This window comes from Typopeltis vanoorti, chromosome 16 (genome assembly GCF_054136105.1).
Source record: "Typopeltis vanoorti isolate ZY-2024b chromosome 16, IOZ_Tvanoo_1.0, whole genome shotgun sequence".
Lineage (NCBI taxonomy): Eukaryota > Metazoa > Arthropoda > Arachnida > Uropygi > Thelyphonidae > Typopeltis > Typopeltis vanoorti.
This window is the reverse complement of record NC_143564.1, coordinates 49,351,956-49,377,817: the sequence shown is the minus strand read 5'-3', so window position 1 is coordinate 49,377,817 and position 25,862 is coordinate 49,351,956. Positions and strand designations below refer to the sequence as shown.

The window sequence follows — 25,862 nt, the reverse complement described above, 5'->3', positions numbered from 1 at the left end:
GAAAGGCATTGATTGTCTTTCAGTGGGAGAACAATTTCATTGCCTAGTTTATGATTCAAACCCATGAACTGTTGCTGGAGAACAGAGAGGTTAACCAATCAGACAACCAAGAAAGCACAGAGGAGAACTACCATAAAAATCTCAGGAGGGTGCTTAAATTTTTCAGTATGACTTCATTTAATTGAAGAAAATTATTTTGTTATACAGGCAAACATTCCTTAAACAAGAAAAAATGACCAGAAGATGTGCAAAAAATAAGCAAATAATCTATCATATTATGTGAGACAAAGAAATTGTTTCACATTTGTTTTTATTAGATCTGTTCGGCCAAGTACAAGCATCTCTATTTCTAAGTAGTTGTGAATTCAAATCTCACTGTTGCATAAAGTTACTAAACGTTTTAACTATTTCAAGTATTCTGAACTTCAGATTCAGGTTGCTCCTTGAAATTAATACATAAAAATATATGTAGCAATTTATAGATTTATGGAGCACTGTACTTCAACTACAAATTCAAAATTACAGTAGAATGAAAGACCTCTGTCTTAACAATTTGAAATTCTGAATATAGTAAATTCTTCTGTTCTTACTCAAAAATGAACATGGCTTAAAAATAAGATTAAAAAAGGTTTTCTATCTTTCTTCCTTTATCGTCACAAGTACAATCACTTATTATACTTTTATTCATTTATTGCCAAGAAAGAAGAAAGGTAAAAGCATTTTTTTTTATTTTTCTTGTTTTTTTCTGTAAGGATTAAATCAAGATGCGAATGAATCATACAGAACGAAGCAGCTTCAAAGGAAGTCATCCTCAGAAGTGTGGTGTAAAGGAAATATGAAAGGGGGAAAAATAAATAAAAGGAAAAATAGTGCTTCCTATACAAATGGCAAACCACCTTACTCATAATCATCTCCTTGGTTTGCAGCCTATGCCACCTGACTAGCAACAAGGCTGAAGGGAAAAATACAAATACGTACAAATCACACTGCCCAGGCATGGGGTTTTAAGATTGGTTGTGAGTTGCAAGTTGATTATACTATTGTTCAGCTGTCAAATTTCTGAAATAATATAGGGGTGATAAATATTTATCACATGACTATCAGTTTTGCTAGCTACAGTTTTGTTTCATTTTATGAAAAATCAAGAACTGTAACTTTTTTTAATTTGTGGGATGAGGTGTTGCCTGATAGCATAAGCTGTTATTTCAATTGTTGTAGCTATGGGATTATTATTCATTTATTTTTTTCTATTTAGTATTTCTCTAATATCATCCAGAATGGTAATTCCTCAGACCCAACAGTGTTCGATGTGAAACCATAATTACCCTCCCCTCCTTTTAAACTAATCCCATAAAAAATGGGTAAAAGAACCTATAAAGCACATCAGCAGTGTGTAATGGGTGAAGGTGAAATTGAGAAAGAAATTTAATGACATTTTTCTTGAAGAGATGCATGTTGTAGTTGTTTAGAAATACTTCATGACGAAGGCTACTCCAAAGGATAGACTCAGCTGGAATACAAGTGGGATGGTGAGTCTGCAGTTGAACTCAATAGGGTTGCTGGACTCTTCAGTGCACTTTGATGGCACAGAAAATTACCAGATTGTCCTAGCAAAACTGAAGAATGATATGGAGATCAATGTTTAAGGTATTGACTGAAGATGATCTTGAAGCTTGGGATGTCTCAGAACTACATGGTTTGTTAAATAAGTAGGATGAAGGAACACTCCACCTTTGCAATGAGTTGCCTGATGTTGTACTACCTAACCCCAGACCTGAAGATACTTTCACGCACAAACTTTGTTTGCTCACACTTGGATAAAGGATTAAACTAAATTTATTATAGAGCACTTCAGAATTGGTAACAAAGCTCAAAGAGAGCTTTGTTACAAATCCAACGCAATAAGCCATCCAACATGATAAACAGTGAACAACCAGAGAAAGTTGACTACCCAATTACAAAAGATAGCAGGTACACCAAAGGATAAAACACTAGTTATGTCAATAGTTATGTCAGCACATGCCCATGAGTGACATAGGTTAAGAAATCGGCCATGGACTTACTAGTGGTCACTGATTAATAGGTGGGACTATAGATAGTTGAGAAATTGATTACTGAAAACATTCTCCATTAATTTGCAGAGGACTGATGACAACTGGTCATAAGTTTGACAGTAGACTTCGATCCTCCTTTCTTTGGAAGAGGCTGGATACATGATTGCGTTCATGCACATAAGTGCCAATTGTAGAAGAGTGTAGAGATGATATACAGAAAAGGTATTCAAGGTATACATTTTTGGTTGTTTTTTTAGATAGAAATATACTTTTATTAATACAGACCAGTATTTTACAAATAAACATTTATTAAAACCTACCAGTTTCGCCAGCAAACTGTCTGGCTTTTTCAAGGTATTACGGGGATATGAAAGTAAATGCAAATTAAAAGGAACATAAAAAACGTTGTAAACCAAACTAGTATCTATGGTTACACGTTTCGCGTGACAAAGATGGATTATTGTTCTTATTCATTATCACGCATGCGTGTTTGTTGTAGACTTGTAATGTGATTACTGGCTAGCTGTAGTTCAGATTGATTGAGAGAGAGAGAGGATCAAGTTTTTCCACGAACTGTTGAGAATTACACCCTGATTTCTGTTGAGGTTTCCGCCGGTTATTAGTACTATTGTGGCTTCCTTAAATACACGATGCCTGTAGTCTTCATCGAGATATGGCATGGAGCTGTTTTGCCAATCTATCGTGTGGTTAGATGTGCAGAAATGATGTGCTAAGCCGGAAGAAATGCTTCTGTTGTGGTTTACATCTCCAACATGTTCTTTTTGTCTAATTTCTAAACTTCGTGAAGTTTGTCCAATGTAGGCAAGACCACAGGAGCAGGGAATGTAATATACTCCTGGATATTTGTAGAGCGGAACTTTATCTTTAACTGGTAGGTTTTAATAAATGTTTATTTGTAAAATACTGGTCTGTATTAATAAAAGTATATTTCTATACAGAAAAGGTGTTAGCTCTGCAGCACAATGTTTGTACTGGAAAGATTTCATCAGAAATGGAAGTTTTTACTCTCAAAGTTAGTACTCTCTGTCTTTTTGCTGAAAAACCACAGGAGGCATATGCTGCTTGGTCATCTATGTAGGACTTGGAGGCAAAGAGTGATGCTAGGCAGTCAGCTTTATCTTTGGATGGTGTAACAGTGACACCATCTGAATGAGATAGAGAAAGAAAAAGTCACAAGTCAGCAGATGCTGCATCTATTGTGTGCCACAGCATGGGACTTGCAAAGTGGATGAGAATTTTGGGCAGAAATGAAGGCCTTTCTGTGGAAATGAAAAGCAAGAACTGAATGATTACATCCAGGAAAGCATCGAAAAGATTCTTAATGAAGTTTACAAAGAAGTAGTGAATGTAATAGATTCAAAAATGCAGTATAAGGAAAAAGAAATGGCAAAAAGATCAGAAAGTTGGAAATATAAAGCACTCCATAGTCAATATTAAAAGGATGGGAGAGAGCCACTTAACTTCGCAAGTAGCTTTAGTTGAGGAACATGCCACGAATGCAATAAAGGTGAAAATTTAAAAGATTCGTAACAGCAAATGCCAACAATGCAGATATAAAGAAGGGTCACTGGATCATCTAATTAGTTCTTGTAGCAAGATTATTCATAAATACTATAAACAAAGGCATCATTGGGAAGCAAAAGCTGTAAACTAGAGCCTGTGTAAGAAATGTGGTTTCTTAAATTGCATAACTCCTTGGGAACACACAGATGAAAAAGATAATAGAAAGACATGAGACTTTAAAATTCACAGATAGATATCTGGAGCATAATGTCAGGTATCACTTAATTGAACAATGTGTCGTTTATTGATATTAATACCAGGTGACAGAAGATTAAGCTGACAAGTATAAGGATCTGGAGAGTGAAGACTTTGTAACAAGAAAACAATAGTTCTAACTTCATAAGAGTGACAAGAGCAAGAGCACCAAGAGCACTTATGAAACATCTAGAAATGAGCCTCCCAGATATAAAAAGTTACTCCACTTGTAAATATGATGCAAACTATGACTTAAAGTTCTTCACTGATTCCACACTCACAATATGTGCACAATATATTCGTTCACTGCTCAACATGTCCAAACTTTCATCTTACTCCCTTACTCCTTTGCTTACATTTACGATACACAATTTCAAGGAATGTCTTCCTGTTTTGCCTCTTCTCTGGATCCTTTTCTGAAATACCTCTTGCAGAAAACTAGAAACAAAATGATTTAAATTTATTTTCTTCTATTACGTCACCGTTGTCTTCAATTGTGCTGTCCTCACAATTTTTGGTAATTTTCATTATCTCCTCCTGGATCGTTTCATATATCCCCAACTATATGCATGACATCCTACCTTGCCCCTCCAAAAATGTCTAAAAGGATGCTGAAAACAATCTGCTGAGATAGTGCAGCATCAATGAATGAATCTCAGAAATATAACACTAATTAACTAGCCACCACATAGCAGAGTATGATAACCTCAGGTGTAACAACTTCTAATGGGTGTGGTGGGAGGAAAACAATTCTAAACAGACATGTTACATTCAATATGGAACGATGAGTATGAGTTAAAACTTTAACTTAACAACTGCCGTGTGGTAAATCTTTCAGGGATGGACTCCAATAAGCATATATATTCTACTACAATTGAATTTTTATTCAATATCAAAGCAGTCCATGGATTTTATTTTATAACAAATCTAAACATTATAAAAATTCAAAACAATCATTGTAAATACTGTAGCAATGGTTCACATAAGTAAATAGTTCCTACCAAAATCCATTCATTATTCTTACTTAAATAATATTCCTACGATAAAGAGCCAAGAGGCTATTTTTTTTTCCGGCGGCGTAAATTAAGTTACGGGGATAATAAATCCCTCATTATTTTAAACTAGGATAAAGAGCCAAGAGGTCTTTATCATAGTAATAATACATGGGTACACCGTTCTGGCAATTCGTATAGTATGGGTTTTTATGTAAGTTCGTTTCACTTAAATCTTGGTATTATCCGGGTCTATCTCCTCACTGATGAGACCTCAATAAAGGTCGAAACTGGTCTGGGTAGTGACCTCTCCTCATAATGTAAAACAGTAATACATCTCCTAGGAGCTGCGTTTTACATTATGAGAAAATATTAAGGAGAGTGATGGAGCTTGCTCCTTTGCTCCGAGTTGCCCTAGTGTTGTATTACCCAGGTGATGACTTACGCTTGGACTCGCCGATAGTTCTTTGGCGTGAAACTCTTAGATTTCGATCTCCGAGTTTCGTATCCAGCTTTAAAATAATGAGGGATTAATTATCCCCTTAACTTAAATAATATTCCTTATCAAATAAAAAAAAAGGGAATTTGTTCAGATTTACATATCCAATTTAAGAACCAACCTGCAGAATGCTTCAATATATGAAATCATAATTATAATAGTTGAATGAGTCCCATAAGTACCTGAAGAGCCCAGTTAAATATCTTGGGTGTGTCGAGTTTTTGGGGAACCTGACCATATTCCCTACAGCAAACTTCTCACCCACATACAAGTTTGCTTATAGTTAAAGTTTCCTATATTATGATTATTTACAGAATATTAAGTATGCAAAATAGGTACATTTTTTCATTACACACAGACACCTAAGTTAAATAACTGATAAAAGAAGTCTGACATACAAATTGAAATCTAAATTCATGCATTGTTTTCTAATGTTACTCACTTCTCTAACATATTGATTTCCATCACCAAAACACAGAAGTAAATGTGGTAGAACATGAACTATATATGGCTCAAAAAGACGTCCCAACATATTGCACAGCATTTCAAAAGCAAATAATGCACCTAAGAAGGAAAAAAGTATAAAATATATCACTACTATAATGATAAATATAGTCTCAATATTTTTAGTCAAGCAAATCAATTTACAGAATTTTATTTTTCAGAATAAAAAGAGCTGTTTGATATCTGTAATGTACACAAATTATTCTGCAGAAATGAGAGGAAGGGAAGAAATACCTATGCATTATCTTGTACATTAATGTTTTTCATTTAAACAATAAATAAAACATTGCATATTTCACTCTTTAAACATTATTATCAAATTCCTGCCATGCACCCTCAAGGGGTGTACAGGATATGATTGTACTACATGAAAAATTTACATCTTTACTAACTTCCTATCTACAATTTTCCTCCAAATCAGTCTGTTACTTGTCAAGACTCCAACATTAATCTTATATTTCTATCGTCTAAGGCGCTTTGAATCATATTAATCCATCTATATCTTGGTCTTCCCTTGGTTCGTTTTCCTGCCAACCTGGCAGAGAACACTTGTTTTGCTAATCTTTCCTCGCCCATTCTGTTTAAGTGACCATATCACCTGAAATTAGCTCTGCTAACACATTCCTGGATGCTGACAATGTCAAGTTCTTTCCTAATATCCTTGTTTTTAATATGATATTGCCATTGATGCCATCTGTTCATGCCTCTAATTTTTCTCAGGACTCTCATATCTGCAGTCTCTAGTCTTTGATCAAGTGTTTTATTTCTCACCCAGCTCTCAGATCCATAAGTTAAAATTGGTTTAAACACTGTCTTGTATACAGCTAATTTAGCGTTCCTACTAATTTCTCTCTTATTCCTTATAAATTTATTCAATTGACTTCCTACCATTTGAGCTTTGTTGATTCTGTTGTCTATTTTTATATTTAATTTACGATCTTCACTAAAAATCATGCCTAAATAGATGAAATGTTTTACTTGTTCCACAGTTTCTCCGTTCACAACACAGTTGACATTTTCAACGATTCTGCCTATTTTCATTGTCTTTGTCTTTTTATTGCTGACCTTCATACCATATCTATTACAACAGTTATTCAATTTAGTCAGAGAATTTTGCAGACTTGTAGCAGATTTATTTAGAAGTATAACGTCGTCTGCATAAAGCAAAGAGCTGACATTAACATCTCCAATTTTGTATTTCAGGTTTAATACCACTTTCCTTCATAATATGATCCATATAGATAATGAATAACAGAGTGGATAATGTACATCCTTGTCTCACACCAGATTTAACAATAAACCATCTTCCTGTACTTCCTTCAATTCTAACTGCTGACTTATAACTCAAATAAAGACTAAGTATTGCTTGATATAATGGTCCATTGACACCATATAACTGTAACGAATTGAATAGCTTCTCTCTTGGCACCTTGTCATATGCCTTTTCCAAATCGACAAAACTTAAATACAGATCTTTGTTATATTCCCCTGCTTTCTCAACTATTTATCGTAAAGTGAAGATCTGATCCTGACAGCCTCTATTTGACCTGAATCCAGCTTGTTCTTCACCAAGTTTTTCTTCCACAATTCCTCTCAACCGTTTCTCAAGTATACATGCATAAATCTTACCAGGAACACTCAGTAGGGAAATACCTCTGTAATTCTCACATTCAGTTTTATTTCCCGTTTTATATATGGGTATTATGAGAGCTCTACTACTCCAATCATCGTGAATTCGTCCCTCTGTCCAGGCATTTTGAACTATGCAGTGCAGACACTGTAGGACTTTTATACCACCATACTTAAGCATTTCTGGTCGAATATCATCTACTCCTGCTGCCTTTCCACATTTCAAGCCTTTGATGGCTTTTTCTACTTCAAGTATGGATATGTATTCCTGACTGTTTAAACATATGCCAATATATTAAGTTGACTCCTGCCCAAAACATTAATTCCGGCCAGTGACTATATGCTGAATCATTAAATACCAAGAGAAAAGAATGATGCAAAGAGTAATTAAACCCAATTCCTTTTATTTCATGTAGAAAGCAGGACATGATAAACAACAACACAAAACAACTACAGGAAATCTACTGTTTTAGATATGAAAAGAAAGTAAGTTAGACGACTGCATTCTGTTATTAAGGGAAAGAGGTATAAAATTTTTACTGTGCAGTGAAAGAAAGTGAAAAATCTAGATTATGTGACACAAAAAAATGCAAAAAAAATTGCAGCACCAAAGTTTATTCTGACTTGACTCATGTTTCATGAAAACAAATGTTACTGTTGTGTATACTGAAAACAGTACAATTTTGATTTCTAAATTTATTAGCACTTTTGTTGGAGAGCAAAAGTAACAAAAATCTCTTATGTTCTCATTAATTACTTAACTTACGGTATTTGTAACAAAAGAATCAAATACTTATTAGAAACAGAACATGAATGAAAATTATGACTGCCAGGAGCAATCACTACAGTAACTGTTCTTGTGATGGTAAATATTTCTTAAACTCATGTTGTATATACATTCATCATTGCTATCAAGGGTATTTATTTTTTTCCTAAGTGCATCTTTCCTGGAAACCTTGAAAAGATGTATTGCTATTTGCTCAATGTAAAAATACATCATCATCTTGGAAATTAATATGTTTCTTATATAATTTGGATACAGTTAATTACCTTCCCAATCACATTTTGATAAGATAAGTTGTTGATAAGTAAACAGAAGTAGTGAAGACAAGAATTTAAAATAAATAACATTAAGGAAAATTACTGAATAATGGAAAATAAAAGCAATTAAGGGGAAAAATGAGTTTTGACCTGGCTGATTCTGAATGGGAGCATGATGAACTTGTAAAAGCATTACTTTCAGAAACACAAGCTGTTAGGATAGCTACAAGCAGAGAATATTAAATCAACACAGGATATGTGGCAATAAAGCTAACTGTCACAAAAAACATAGATGAAGAATTGACAAGTTTGTGAAGACCAATAAAACTGTCACAACAGGTCAAATGGTTGAGTACTACAGCACTGTTATGAATGAGTATAACAGCTGAGTATTTAGACTTACCTGTCTCCAATCCTGTTCTACCCGGGCTGAATTTACTGCTGAATTTTCCTTTATTGGTCAGACCTTCTGACTCAATAGTTATAATGCTAAAAAGATGAACTTATTAATTGTTCCTCCCATCTCAACATGCTGATTATCTAGGGTGCCTTGGAAAAAAAGAGAATTCTAAAAAGTACAATCTTTGCACTGCATTCAAACCCCATCTGAAGATGGATGGTTGCCCTCATCTGCTCTCCCAAGGCTCCTCTCTCTCTGTTTCAGGTTGCTTATAGGATTCCTTGTTCTTCCAACTCATCACATTATATGGGAGATCTACAAATATCTGCCTTGAAGAACATAAAAAATACATCTGCCACCACCATATGTATTCTCAGTCAGGTCTAGAAGACCATGCCATGGATGTCTTGCACAGAATGAAACAGAAGAAAAGTACTATGCTTCACCACAACAAACACAAATTTGAAAGACTTTTTTTAGAATAAGCAGCAAATTTATAAAATCAACCGAATCTTAATAAATGTGGTATATTAACCTCCCTACCAACTGAGCTGGATGAAATAGCCAGATCACCCTAGCATTTTTCATGGATCAAAACTTCATCAGCATTCTACATTTTATCATGTAATTTTCCTCTGCTGTCGTTAATCCCTGAATGGCAATTTTAGAGCAATTAGCAGATTAATTGTGGAGTGACCTTTGTGTCACTTGTCTTTATGTGTATTGTGTTACTTAGAATTTCCTTTACTTTCCTACAATATTTGACCACTTTTGCTGCACAATTTATTTACTGTGACTCTCTTCCCAAAAATAAATACGAATTTAACATGTGCAAAAATAAATAATCAATCCTGAAATGAACACAGACTAGCCTTTGCAATGAATTTATTTTGTAGTAGCAAATTTGTTGTCTTTTATTCTTCAAATCAGTGCCATGGAACAAGACAATTTCATGTTCACTTTACTGACAATATACAAGCAATTTTTTTTTTTTTTGCAGATTTCAAATGTTTGTTTGCATTGAAAAGTATTATGTCAAATATTTATATTTCTTGAATAATGTTTATTGAAATAAATATAACATTTTGCTTTCTTTCCTTGCAAAATATCATTATCATCACATTTCAGTTTTAGAAAAAAAATTTTTTATTTTGTTTTTATGAACAATAAATGATGTTAAATTCCATTACTCAGTTTCTGATTGCGAGTCGTTTTTAATATCAAAATATCTAATGATATTTTAGCAGGGACTCTTCTTCGCCTTTGTCTTTTGCTTAAAATTATAACAGATTAAAAAAAAAAAATTTTTTTTTTTTTTTTTTTTTTTTTTTTTTTTTTTTTTTTTTTTTGTAGGATGCAGATTATTATAATATCCAGTGTGTAACCACTGTAGATATGTTGAAAATATAATATGAAGGATATCCTCTACAGACTTGATTCAAAATTTATGCTCATTTTGAAGATTTTTCTACTGCTTACCTCTCACCCTCCTCCTCTCCTGGAACTCAATTACATAACTACTCTAAATTCATACTGGTTTGAAAGCTTTCACAGACAGTATTCAAAATCTATTACTTCATTTTACTGTTTTGACAAATGAAATAAGGCAAAAATGTTGTGCTGTCAAAGCTTCTAATTCTACTATTTCTTTGCCATCTAAAAGCAGCTATTCAGCTGTCTGCTGAAATTATTCTAAGTTTTAGAAATACTATGCTATAATTTCACCATGTAAAGCTGTTTATATACATGCCACATAAAAGAAAGTTCTGTAGTGTTATTTTTGTTTATTTTTCTTTAAAAAAATTGTAAATATTACTATTTCTAGTAATATTTACAATTTATAAAATATGTTCGTTTTGAAGTATTCCAATCACCCCCATTGCTATAACTGTCCATAGTAATTGCATTATAAATATCTAGTTTTTTATTCTTTTCTATTCATAATTTTTGCAGCGTGTGCTTCGCATTTCAGTATCTGAAATCTATAACTTCATTCTACCCGTCGAGAAATGAAATAATTATTCTCTTATCTATATCCATATTATTTCTTTGCTATTTGATTATTCCAACCACCATATTCTAGACTAGTATTCAGTTGTAGATTAGTTTATGATTATTGCTATTCAGTTTAGGGAATAGCAATAATCTAAAATTGCCATTTTTACTAATATATTATCTGTTATTGTTAGTACTTAAAAAAGTACTATCTTTATGTAATGAAAGTTGGATATAAAGATCAGGTTTTTTTTAATATTAAAAAATTAAGGAAGGAAGCTGAACTGCACGGAATAATTTTTTCTACACTTCTGTTTATAAAAAATCTTATTTTTTCCCCTTTAAATATGTTATAGCATCCTTTTTTTTTTCCACTTCGCTGTTTAGTAATTAAATATATTATTAGTGCTACTTTGAAAATTTCTTATCTGTGGCAGACACACTGCCATTAAAATTTAAAAGACGATGTTCCACTTTCAGCAAACATATTCTTATTTACTAAAACCTATTTTATAATAGGCAATTTTCAAAACCAGTTGTATTAAGAGGGATTCTGGTACACAGAATGTTTCAAAAATTAAGCAATAAAACATCTTATGATTTAGCCTACTATTCAGAATTGTTTGGAATATAATTAAAGCATCTGATATATATATATATATATATATATATATATATATATATATATATATATATATATATATATATATATATCCCACACAAGAAATTTGGAACCACATCAGTGCTATGTGTTAGCAAGGAAAAAATGTTCACTTTATTATTTATGTATTTTATTTATTCTATTATGCATTTATTTTTTTGGTGAAGTAAATTTACTTTTCAATTGTAGCATGTTTTCCCGACTGATAAAAACGATTTTTCATGAAAAACAGAATTTGAGTATTATGAGAGATAACATGAGCATCTTCTGTTGATGATTTCTGTAGGTATTCTGTTAAATCTTGAATGAATGGTTTATTATATTGTAAAATATTTCATTCAGATTTAACAGGTACAAAAATTCCCGGAGTAAATGCTTGTAGGTATAAGTGAAATGGTTGATAAGAAATAACGAAAGTCATTTAATTGTAAATTCTCCTATGTATTATATTATTAAGTGTCCTTGTAAAACCAATAAGGGTTGGAATTTAGTGAAAGTTATATTAACATGAGAAAGTTAGATCTAAGTATACAACGAGATAATCGGCTTAAAGAAATGACCCCAGGCAGTCACGCACGCGAGGTCCAAGTTGTGCGCGTGGAGAACGGTACCGAGTGCAAGAATTTTAGGTGCCGGCCGGAAAAGATTGATGTAAGGGGGAAAACAGTTCAGCAAGGATATATAGAGCTTGGCGATGCCAACTCGGGACCTCTTTTTTTGTTCGGGATTCCTGTTCCAGTGATTCCGGAAGAAAGTGAGTGAGAGCGGTCAAAAGGAATGATGTCTAGTGGCAGCTATGTGGCCAGATAGCAATCCAGTGTGGGCATAACCATCGGTACAGCAGAAAAGACAGCGTAAACCGATCAACATGCGGAACCATGTGGACCGAAACCGGCAGAGCAGCTTTGCCTACATCGGAAAAGGTAATTTGCGATCGTAATCATTAGTTTGTCCTATTTGAAAACAGCTGACCGTAACAGAGAGTAACAAGCCATGTGAATTTTACAGAAGATCGAGAGAAAAGGCAGGAGAGATCCTGATGCTCAGTAATGTAGAAACTTTTCAATTCCTTCGTATGCAAGAAAGAGTTAGTGTGCAATAATGTATAGATACTCAGTGATTGGACTTACTAAAATGAAACAAGACTTTAGTATCTAATCAACTAGTAGATTGTCTTAGCTTTGAGTAAGAATTCATGCACAGTGGTATTGAATTGCGGAAGTATGTTATAGCCCGATAGTTCTTGAATCTAGAATAAGATTAATGCTTGTACAGGAATGTTAGCTGAATAGGATGAAGTTAGAACTAGTTGTAGAAATTGTCTCACATTGTTTAAGACTAGGAGTAATAAGGTTATGTCTGGTTTATCAATTTTCAATTTGTAGGAGAGATTCAGTTTTGTTAAGTGATCTTAATAATTGTATATCGTATTAGAGCAATGAATAAACCTTTCTTTTTCTTACCTAACAAATTGCCTGATCTGTGAACTCAATGCACCACTCATAAAAATAGAACCAGTGCGAGTTAAAATTTGGGGATAGTTACGACTGCAGTAAGAGTAAAAATATATGAAGTTTTTGTAATTGGGAATTTTAATTGCTTGGTCATCGAATAGTGTGTCATTCTGAGTGTTAATCCCTGACAAGGAAGATTCTCTTGTCTAAGAATTTGGATGGTGCAGCTTTAACAAACAAAATTTTTTCAAATTCTGACACAGAGTTAATTCCAAATTTGTATCAAAGAAATTTGGCTCTATCCGGGGGCAATTTCTTTGTCTACCAAGTTTTGCACATGTGAGCAATTTAAGTAGTGGCCACAGAACGAAAAGGGTGAAAGCAATCGCGAGAATTTATGTCAAGTAATAGAGACATTCAAATAATAATAACAATTAAAAGTAAAAACAATAACACACCTAAAACAAAGAAAGGAAGTAAAAATTTAACAATTTGGAACATTGCATGTTCAAATCGTAATTGTTTTTCTTTCTTTTCCATTAGAAATAAAAATTTTATAACAGTAATAGTTAATCTTATTTTATTCATTCTTCCTGAGTGAATGAGAATAATAGAATATTATATTATTTTTATGTAACTATTGTTATTATCACTGACATAAATTGGTACTTACATGAAAAAAAGTCCCTTTATCTCAAGTTTAGTAAAATATTACTACTACTAACATTAATAACGCTATTTTCTATGTTCTGTATTCTGAAAGTAACAATATTTCACAATAGATAAAGGGGTGTTACAAGGATGTATTTTATCTCCATACCTGTTTAACTTGTATAGCGAATACATTTTAAGTATGGCAGGGCTGTAGGAGTCTTCAGTTGGAATTAAAATTGGCAGAAGAAATAATGATTTGAGGTCATAAACACTAAAGGAGGTTTAGTGTTTTAAACTATTTGTGATAAAGTGAAAATCAAAGTGTATAGTTGGGGTACTATACACTTTGACTCCTTTCAAGCAGGTAGAGATGCGGAAACATTTGCCATCACTAACAACCTGACACAAATTGTTCACATGCCAACCAGAATATCAGATAACCCTGACTCCTTCCCAAATACCCTAGATCTCTTCCTCACTGGTGAACCCTTCCAAATACACAGTGAATGTAGTGGGCCAGTAGGTAATCACCTAGGGGCCACTACATTCACAATTTAGTGAACTACTAACCACAATCTAATGCTTGTTTCCTCCCATGGAACAATAGTCACACAACTACTCCCAAAAAAGAGTAGTTTGGCATTCTAACTCAAACATATGCACTGAAGTAATCCTAACTGGCATGGAAACATACATTCCCCACACTACTCTGAACTGCTGCCCTCTAAGTCCTGGGTCTCTAAAAGATGTGCCAAGGCTGTACAAACAAAAAACATCAAGCATATCACAACCGGCTTACATCAAGAACTCCATCCTCCTTTAGTGTTATATTCAAACCGGAATGAGCTGCGAAAAATTATCAATGCTTCCAAAACAGCTGAGCCTTTTGGTTTCTTGCCATTGGTTGGAACTTTTGCCTAACCCCTACTCAGATGGCTAGATTGCATAATCAACCACAGAAAATGTCAATCTCCTGGTTCACGCTTTGCCTACAATTCATGCACAAACTGATTGTAGAATGTCCCCTAGCCATTCTAGATGCCAAATAACACTGAATGCACCTTCAGTCCTTTCATCAATCAGAAAAAAATTGTCCAAATGAGGGAAAAAAAAAAAAAAAATCTCCTGGCACTGATGGCATTGCCAGGAGATTTTTTTTCAAGCCTCTGCTGGCAGAAACACATCAGAAACAATTGCCTCCTCAGTTTCCAATAAAGTAGAATTTCTCTTTCGCTCAAGACATTACTTCACCTCTGAACAAATCACAAATCCAGTCAGATATTGAAAACTGCTCTCACATTCGGGGTGGCACTCCTAAGAGCTCCTTCAAAATGCTTGATTCAATACAGAGGAAGACAATCAAATTGATTAATAACCCATCTCTTACAACTCACTCCACCCGTTCTCACACTGGTGTTTTTTACAACACACATTTCTGTGATATGTGTGTTGTAAATATTTACATAAAATAGTACTGAGTGGAGGAATTTGATGTTAAGTCCATTGGAACAAGTGTAGCTACCAACCAACATCTCCTACAGAGTGCAACTCGAAACCCACAGAACAAGTTTCTTTTTTTTCTCCATCTCAGCTACTGCTGTATTGTGGAACAGTCTTCCATATGTGTTTTCCAAGGAATACAATATATAGGCTTTTAAATCAAATGTAAACAAGTTTTTCCTTTCCAAACCTCTCACATATGCGTTCAACATAAAAAGTGTACCTCCCTGGCTGAAACAATCAATGTTTTCTTCAGAGGTTCCTGCTGAGACTCTCAGGTTTGGTTCTTTGGTTTTTAAGCTATTTCAGTTTTTCTTCAATAATGTTTATAGTAGAGTTTACAGTTTACCTGTAAAAGCTGCTCAACTTTAATCCTTATTAACATTTTCTTACACACTGTTCTTTTCAATGTGATATTAATTTTTAACATGGTGTGTACTTAGAATTAAGTGCTGGCCACTTCTAAATCAAATTCTCTATACACTCATACTCTGAACCAGCATTAATATATCACTATCAACAAGGTTTTTCTTATTTTTTCTGCGTCTTCTCTCCACACGAATTTGTGCACATCTTCATGCTGGAACATGGTGTGTTAGCAATCGCTCTTTCTTCCAAATTTTCCCAAAATGTTTGTATATGCTAGTAAGATTAATTTCTTACTGTGCTGTTTAAATCTCCAACAAGGACAATTTCTTTCATTTTTCTTTGTCAGGTGACTGCTCCAATGACTTGAATAATTCCTCGAGTTCTTCCTTAGGAGAACCTTCTGTGGGACCTTAGGCACAAATAAGTTTCTTTGTCCATTTCTCCATTTTGAAGTTTATCCACATTAGACTACTTGAAATTGTCTTCCAATCAACAACTTTATCTTCGTTTTTGGTGTTGAATGCTGTCCTTTCTTTCTTTCCATGATTGTTATTGCTCACAAATACATATGATGGTACAAGATGGTAAGAGGAAAAAATAGATCTCTTGAATTGTGTCTTAAGAAGTGCAATCAACATAATCTGAGAAGAAATAATTTCGGAACAGAAATATAAATATTTGATAAAATATGGCTATTTTATACTTACTCAGCCATTTCTTTCTGCATTTTGTGATGATATGATAGTACTGCTTAGACACTACAATTTAGACACAGCTTGCCTAGATCGAAATAGTGATTAATGGGATTCCACTAGAATCCAAGAGGAGCTGTTTATACAACTCCTCTTGTGGGAATTTAACATACACACACCTCTGCTAATCCAAAACGAATAAATAAAATTTAAAAAAGGGATATGTACTGGTCAGAGGAGATATACAATACTATAATAGCATATAAGTACAAAGGCTTATGTGTTGGCAGTTCATGTCACACATTATGTTTAAGAGTATTAATTCACTTCACAGAATAATAAGAAAATAATATTTATTTAACACATTTGCTGATATTTTGCTGGTGTTATATCCAGCATCTTCAAAGCACAAATTGTTGCTGTGAGAAAGCAGTTTCTCACAGCAACAATTTGGTTTAACAGTGGGACTAGTTTAAAGAAATTGTAAAGGGCAACAAAAGGAACGAAAGTCCTAATTGCAACATCTATTGTGTTAGATAGATAGACAGAGAGAGAGACAGAAAGAGAAATTAATTAGATCTTAAAATGACTGCCTCCCAGAATTTTGGTAAATTTATACAGCCATACTTGTTGAGGTTTAGAGAACGTTTTAAAGCTGTTGCTGATTCCAAAAACAATCTCTCTGACTTCCGACTTCTGTGTAGAACTTTTGTTTTCTCCCATTTGATGCTGTGTGAAGAGGTACCCAAGGCATGGTTTGCTGGTCCCAACTTGCAATAATGATAGTTCCAAATGGATTTTTTTATATTCACCAAGGTAGATGTCAACAGCTCTTCTTGTCTGTCCATAGTAAGCCAGGTCACAAGTACAAGGGTACTTCACATACTCCTCGATGTGATAAAGGAAAGCGTTTGCTCTTAGGTGAACAGATGAGAGCTGCCAATTTCATATAGAGTTTAAATGTGGTACAGAGCAGATAGTTATTTTTCTTGTTAATAGATTTTTTTTTTCAGATGTGTCCTAAATGTATGGAATAGTAACAGTTTTGCTGTAATCCTAATAGCAATGGAGGAGATTTCCAGGGAGCATTTAGTATTTTGTCTATTCTTTGGAGATTATAGCCACTGGCTAAAAAAGTATGATGCAAGTAAGCAAGTTAAGTGGTAAGAGCATTGTCATTGGAACAGATAGCTCTGGCTCTGTAAGTTATTGTTTATAGGATACCATACTCTTGAGATGAATGATGGTGTTATTATTTGTGAAAATATCTCTATATATGTGTAGGTTTTACATAAACAGAAAAGATTATGAACAATCAGGTAGGAATGTAAGAGTGTATCTAAAAAGGGCAGACAGTCATTATGAAGTAGATTTTAGGGTGTTAGATATTTAAATTCAATAAAAATGTATCTAATGTGTCTGGACCAAGCAGCTAAACCACTGGTTTGAAAAGAGCTATGTTCATAGCTTGGTTTTCTAAGTGTTCTATGCAGAAATTGGCTAAAAGGAGAGAAAGGATGGGGAAACCCACTGTTGTCCCATCTAGATGCTTGTAAATCTTCCCATGTCATGCAAAATAACCTCTATGTACTGTAAATTTAGCAAATCCAGTGTATCAATTAACGGTACATTGGTAAATAGCGAAATAATATTGAAACTAATCATTATTACTGAACTTTTTAAAATATGATCTTTTAATATACTTTTTAGGTGAACAGAATTTTTAACAAAGAGAAAGAATTACTTGGGTGTATGTGTGAGTGTGTGTGTGGGGGGGTGGGGTCGCACTAGTAATTTAGAAAGTGTTTACCAAGTTTGTATATAGGACTGTTTACATTATCCACAATTGGGCATAGGGATTAGTAGGATCACAATCTATGATTCTGTTTGTAGATTGATCTGGTAAAAGTATGTATATTTTGCTTTCATATTCTAGGTTAGATTCATAACCTTTACTGCTTTAGTCATTAATATTGTTATTTTTGTATGGCTCTTTTAGAGCAATGATTTCTTTCTTCTTTTTTTCTTTCTTTCTTTTGCATGTTGTTTTTGGGAGGTTTGGATTGGATTAAGAAGTTGAATACATTAAAAAGAATGTTAGTAGCTATAACTGAAGGAAGGTCTGTACATTCTTCATTCAACAGAAGCAATTATTTTTACTTTTGAAACTTGCTAAGGGCATAATGGCAAATTTATGTCCTTGACTTGATGTGCTTACAGCTTCATCTAGGACTACTGATGATAAATTTACAATGTCATGGTCTTATTGTAATTGCAATTGTTTCATAGCACTAAAATGCTGGAGGATTTCAAATCTTTTGTAATGTCAGCTTTCAATTTATTGAATTCATTTATTTGTCTTTGTGTCGGATATGCTGATAAGGATAGCTCAAAATTCCGGTTTAAAATATCAGAGATTGTCACATAGAATGTTGATCGTTGCATTTATTTTTGACAGCTCCACACGAGTAGTGCTGTTCATGCAATGAGAGTATACAATAGGTTAACAGTATTACAAATTTCCTACAGGCAGTCTCAAGTAGAGTGATGTGGGCAAATATCAGAATGGGAAAATGAACAATGAGACTTATTTATGCCTATGGTCCCACAAACGGTTCTACTAAGGTAGAAGTGGAGAAATTTTTTGAGGCTTCAGAAAAAGCAACTGACACAATGAAAAAGGAAAAGTTGGTCCTTGTTGGGGTTCTAAATAGAGTAGGAAATGATTGTGAGACATACAAAAATATTTTGGGAAAATTTGGAGAAAAGAGCAAAGCTAATAATTACGGCAAATATCTGTTGGATTTCTGCTCAGGACATGGACTGGTTATTACTAACACCATGTTCCAACATAAAAATGTGCACAAATTCACATGGAGAGAAGAGGCAAGGAATAAGAAAAGTCTCATTGTCTATGTTATTGTTGATAATGATGTTTTCTCCCTGTTGTAGGACACCAGAGTGTACAGAGGATTTGAAATTGGAAGTGATCACTATTTAGTCTTGAGCAGGATAAAATTGAATTTCATTTTGAAAAGAATAACATGTAAGAAAGTTTTAAAGCAAATAAAAGTCAAGCAGCTCTCAGATGTGAACTGTAGACTAAAATACAATATAAATACAAAGATTATTGAAGAAAAAATTAAACAGTTTGAGAACAGAAACCAAACCTTGGAGATTCACTGGCAAGCCTTGAAGAAAACCATAATTGATTCAGCCAGAGAGGCATGTAGTGAGGTTGTGTGCAAAGATAGAAAAATCAGAATGCCATGGTGGACACAGGAAGTTAAAGAAGAAAGCATATCAAAAGTTCCTGGCAAATAAGTCAGTTTTGCTCTTAGAGAATACAGAGACAAATGTAAGAAAGCAAAACACTGTGTAAAACTAGCTAAACAAAAGTCATGGGAAGACTTTGGAAAGAACATAGAAAATAAATATCAAGAAGGTGGCTGAAGAAGCTTAGGAATGGAAGAAAGAGTGCTGCAAAAGGAGTTAGAGATGATAAAAGTGACATGAAAACGAGAGAAAAAGATATCCTTGAAGTATGGAGTAATTACTTTGAAAAACTGCTAAATGAAACAAACAGTTATACCAGAGCGATAAAAAACACCCAACAGGAATATATATCCATACTTGAAGTAGAAAAAGCCATCAAAGAATTGAAATGTGGAAAGGCAGCAGGAGTAGATGATATTCGATCAGAAACACTTAAGTATGGTGGTATAAAAGTCTTACAGTGGCTGTACTGCATAGTTCAGAAGGCCTGGACAGAGGGACGAATTCCCGAAGATTGGAGTAGAGCTCTCATAGTACCCATATATAAAAAGGGAAATAAAACTGAATGTGAGTATTACAGAGGTATTTCCCTACCAAGTATTCCTGGCAAAATCTATGCAAGAATACTTGAGAACGGTTGAGAAGAATTGTGGAAGAAAACCTTGTAGAACAAGGTGGATTCAGGCCAAATATAGGCTGTCAGGATCAGATCTTCACTTTACGACAAATAGTCGAGAAAGCATGGGAATATAACAACGATCTGTATTTAAGTTTTGTCGATTTGGAAAAGGCATATGACAAGGTACCAAGAGAGAAGCTATTCAATACGCTGCAGTTATATGCTGTCAATGGGGCATTATATCAAGCAATACTTAGTCTTTATTTGAGTAGTAAGTCAGCAGTTAGAATTGAAGGAAGTACAGGAAGATGGTTTAATGTTAAATCTGGTGTGAGACAAGGATGTACATTATCCCCTCTGTTATTCATTATCTATATGGATCACATTATGAAGGAAAGTGGTATTAAACCTGAAATACAAAATTGGAGATGTTAATGTCAGCTCTTTGATTTATGCGGATGATATTATACTTCTAAATAAATCCGCTACAAGTCTGCAAGATTCTCTGACTAAATTTAATAGCTGTTGCAATAGATATGGTATGAAGGTCAGCAATAAAAAGACAAAGACAATGAAAATAGGCAGAATCATTGAAAATGTCAACTGTGTTGTGAACGGAGAAACTGAGGAACAAGTAAAACATTTCAGCTACTTAGGCACGATTTTTAGTGAAGATGGTAAATTAAATATGGAAATATACAACAGAATCAACAGAGGTGGTATGGTAAGAAGTCAATTGAATAAATTCATATGGAATAAGAGGGAAGTTAGTTAGAACTAAGTTAGCTATATACAAGACAGTGTTCAAACCAGTTTTAACCTATGGATCTGAGAGCTGGGTCAGAAGTAAAACACTTGGCCAAAGACTAGAGACTGCAGATATGAGAGTCCTGAGAAAGATTAGAAGCATGGACAGATGCCGTCAATGACAACATCATATTAAAAACGAGGATATTAGGAAAGAACTTGGCATTGTCAGCATCCAGGAATGTGTTAGCAGAGCTAATCTCAGGTGGTATGGTCACTTAAACAGAATGGGCAAAGAAAGATTAGCAAAACATGTGTTTTCCACCAGGTTGGCAAGAAAACGATCCAAGGGAAGACCAAGATATAGGTGGATTGATACAATACAAAGTGCCTTAGATGATAGAAATATAAGATCTGATAATGTTGCAGTATTGACAAGTAACAGACTGATTTGGAGGAAAATTGTAGATAGGAAGTTAGTAATAATGTAAATTTTTCATGTAGTACTATCATATCCTGTACACCCCTGGATGGTACACATGGCAGGAATTTGATGATTATGATGATGAATCAGTGCATCTAGATCCTTCTTCTGGGTCTTTTCTTGCTATCCTGAAGTCTAAAACCTAAACAGAATAGTTTCCTCTCCTATTCTGTTTAAGTGACAATACTGTCTTAGATTAGAAAATTTCCTTTAAGAAAGAGGAGGGGGGGAAAAAAAAGCTAATTTTTTCTCCTCGTTTTAGTTATTCTGTTGTCTGTTTCCACATTTAATTTGCTATCTTCACTAACAACTGTGCCTAAGCAGCTGAAATATTTTATTGTTCTATAGATGCTTTATTCAAGATGAAACTGGTATTTTCTGATGTTCAAACTTATTTTGGTAGTCTGGCTTTTAATGCCAAATTTATTATACATTTATTAAACTCAAAGGATCCTGTAAACTTGTACTGGATATATGTAAGGAATATACATTCATCATCTATATGAAGATGATGAATATATCCTCCGTACATATATCCAGTACAAGTTTGCAGAATCCTTGGAGTTAAATGACATCAAAATTTTGATGCCAAGCTAAATGATACTTGCCTTCAAAATGTGATCCATACAGATGGTGAATATTAACAGAGATGGTTTGCACCCCCCCCCCCCTTCTTGTCTTACACCTGATTTCAAACTGCACCATTTTCCGGTATCTCCTTAAATTCTAACTGCAGACTTACAACTTAAATAGTCTAGAGGCTGCTTAACACAATGCCTTGTTTCAACAACATAACTGCATTATTTTAAAAATGTTTTTTTCTTAGCACCCTGTCATGTGTTTTCCAGATAGTCTGTAAATATTACAGACTATCATCAGTGGCAGTAAATTACAAGATAGAATGCAAACAACACAATGGTATAACTGAGGGAACACTGGATTATTAATTATTCATTAGTTGTATTAACAAAACAAAAAATCATACTGAGATATATAGAGGAGATTCGCTAAGACACCATGGAATTAAGCTGTTATTTCATGTTTAACATTATGTAGCTCTTACTTTATTAAATCAATCCACTGTTTGCATTTCACCTTGTAATTAACCATCATTGCCACTGATGATGGCCTGTATTATTCAGGCTGAAATGTTATGGCTTTAAATAAAGAAATCAATCAGTATTATCTTCTGATTCTGCCTTTTTCTTGTTTAAAACTACACACACACACACACACATACAGTCAGGTCTCTTTTTATGCAGTAGACATGTTCCAGAAAACCGCATATAAAAAATCACACGTTGAAAAATTAGGGATATGTTCCATAATTTTCTAAAACCAAAACAATGAATTAAAATAAACCTAAAATCGCATAAATTTTTTTATAAAAATTCAGGAAAATAAGAATGCCCAAGTTTGTTTTAAAGCCTTATTCATTTAATTTTATTGAAAAGTAACAATTTTTACATTTTTTTCATCAGAATTATCGTTGCTATTAGACAATATTCGGCAACATTTGCAAACTGGTGCAAAATCACTTTCTTCACCAGAAGAGATAGATAGCGCACCACATCTATAGGTAAAGACAATGGTTCTTCACAAACAGAATTAGTTTCACCCTCGTTCTGTGCTGATTTTTTTCTTCTCACAATGTAATCAGTGATTAAACTTTGTGATGATGATTTTACTAATTTTTTATACAGCTTGCGATATCCATACATACAGTTCTTCAGCTCACATCGGAATTTAAAGGCTTGTTCAGAATTTCTGTCATTAACAAGAAAATGATTTTTCAATTTATTGCACAGTTCAAGTCCTTCTCAAATTATTTGCAGCTTCACTATCGTTTTCGGAATCTTCGACAATATCTAAAGTTAATCGATATCCAATAATATCATCGGCACTTAAGGCATTATCCACAAGCAATGAGTCTACATCATTCTGGCTAAATGTATCAAAACCTTCTCCACCAATTTCATGTGCCAAAGTAATGATTTCAGCTGATAATGTAGATGTTTGAATGGTTGCACTGTTTGCAACACATCCAGGCTAAGCTGCTTTCCAGCAGAAATTTAAAGTTCGTGGTCTTATTTCAGTGATAGCAGATGCAACATGATTTAAGCAGTCCAAAATAGAACATTTTTTCCAAACGTTAGTTACTGTTAATAATTCATTTTCGACTTTATCCAATATAAATTGAAAAGTGTGCTTAATGTAGTATTTTTTAATTAAATAGCAATTATGCCTTGATCTCATAGCTGAATAATGCTTGTTGTATTGGATAGAAAAAATACTACCTACACATTTGGATGTTCTAAATGCAGATGACTTGGTGCATTGTCAACAATTAATAAAACTTTAAAATCAAGAGCTTTTTTGCTTCCTATATGTTTCCACTTCTGGTACAAAGCAATTATTGAACCATTCAATAAATACAGCAGTTGTTACCCAGGCCTTTGTACTAACCATCCAATGTACCAGCAGCTGTTTTAGATCTTTGCCTTTTAGAGCACGTGGTCTTAGAGATCGATTTACTAGGAGGAGTTTCAACATTCGATCCCATGATGCATTGCTACAAAGTAACAAAGTTACTCGATCTTTGCTTGCTTTAAACCCACTTGATTTTTTCTCAGACTTTGTGATGCAAGTTCGACTAGGCATTTTCTTCCAAAACAATCCTGTTTCGTCAGCGTTAAACACTTCATCAGGTCAATATCCACCATCTTCAATAATTTTGGCTAACTTCTTTTGAAAATTTTGGCTGCTTCTTCATCTGCTGCTGCAATCTTGCCTGTACTTTTCACGTTATAAAGTGCGTTTCTTTTTAAAAACCTGTTTAGCCATTCTTTGCTAGCTGAAAATTCTTTATCAGCCTTTATCAAATTAAATCTTTAAAATAAAAATTAGCAAAATTTAGACTTACAATAATGAAAAGGCAAACACTCTGATGCAAAATTAAACTTCACAGACACTCACTGCTTGCACATTACATTATGCCAGAATGTGCTGCAACACGCTGTTCCTTATGTACAACGGTACATAAGTTTTGAAGTTATGCAGTGCATAACTTCAAAACCGCATAAAAAGAGACCAGAGAGTGAGTGAGTGAGTGTGTGTGTGTGTGTGTGTGTGTACACACACACATACATATGGTTTTTTTGAATATTTGTATGTACATTTCACTTCTAAAAGCTGCTGTTCAAAATTTCTCACATATTTTGCTTTTTAATATTATTAGTATTAACATTTGACCTCAATGGAGTCAGAATGAACTAAAACAAAATCTGAAAATATTAAACCGAAACCAAAATTGTGAACTGAAACAAATTTTGTATTTGTTTCAGTTGATGAAAATCTGGCTTGTTCAGATTAATTTGTTTGCTTCTGTACATCTATACTTCATATTCTTCCAATATCTGTTACCATTTAAGTAGGTTCCCAACTGTAATATAGTATTGTCCTATGCTTATTTACATAGCTCAAAAGAACTTAGTGTAATTAAATACTTGAGCATTTTAAATAATTAAAAAGCTTATTAATGCTGTTATTTAAAATAAAATACAATTATCTTGTAAAGATAAGTCAAAGTCTGGATCATGTGACTAAGTACAATAAGAAATGTGGATCTGGCTCTACAGTAAGTGCTACCTACTTTCTTGTTTTCGTAAATTTAATCATTTGCCTTTCCTATTAAATTATTATTTATAGATAGTTTAATAAATTAATCTTCACTATGAACAATAAATGAAAGAAAATAAAAGCTGCATTGTGGCATACATTTTAAACCCACATTAAAGGAAAGGAATCTGCATAATTACATGTAATGTAAAGTCAGGTTAAAGAATGTCTTTCTTATTTTGTCATCTTAACATTTTTTATGGCTAGTAGATTTAAATTGTATTTCTGAAGCAATGCAGTTTTCACCCTACCATAATTTTTTTTGGGGGGGGGGGAAGAGGAGGAGACAGGATTATAGTGTACAAGTATCAGAATCATTTCAGGAGGCAAAATTCTACAATTATATCTTGCAACTCCAGAAGTGCAATTGTTCGCATCTCGGTAGAATAAGTCATTTAACGCATAAGTAGAAAGAATCCGAGTAGGACACACTTTTTTGCTGATAATAATCAAAATGACAAAAGATACCAACAGTATTATCCTATGGTGATAATGACAATTCTGTTCAAACATAGTTTTTTAACTGTGACTATTTGGACAGATTCTTTTTGGACTTTCAGCATGTCTTAAGATATTGGCTATGCTAAGTAAATTAAGAATTTTCCTTTGGTTCACATGGTATGAATTTTTCAGAAACATTTTTAAGCATACCTTAATAGCCAACACTTGAGAATCAATTTTACAAAAGAAAAAAATTACCAAATAATTTACTACCTTTCATTAATAGTCTAGTTACTAGCAATGTTCCCTCTAAGCTGTGTGCTTGTACACAGGTAAGAAATGGAGTGCACACAGGTAGCGACTGCACTCAAAAAAATTTTTGTTTTCAGAATTC

The 25,862-nt window shown here is 33.6% G+C and overlaps 1 protein-coding gene across 1 annotated transcript in view; it reads right to left on the bottom strand.

Annotated features, from left to right (window-relative positions):
* l(3)80Fj (lethal (3) 80Fj) overlaps nt 1–25,862 on the bottom strand; it is a 770,029-nt gene that overhangs the window by 333,918 nt on the left and 410,249 nt on the right. The window contains exon 32 of the mRNA XM_090405954.1: nt 5,767–5,888. Coding sequence (XP_090262080.1) covers nt 5,767–5,888 — 122 coding nt within the window. The remainder of the gene's footprint in view (nt 1–5,766; nt 5,889–25,862) is intronic.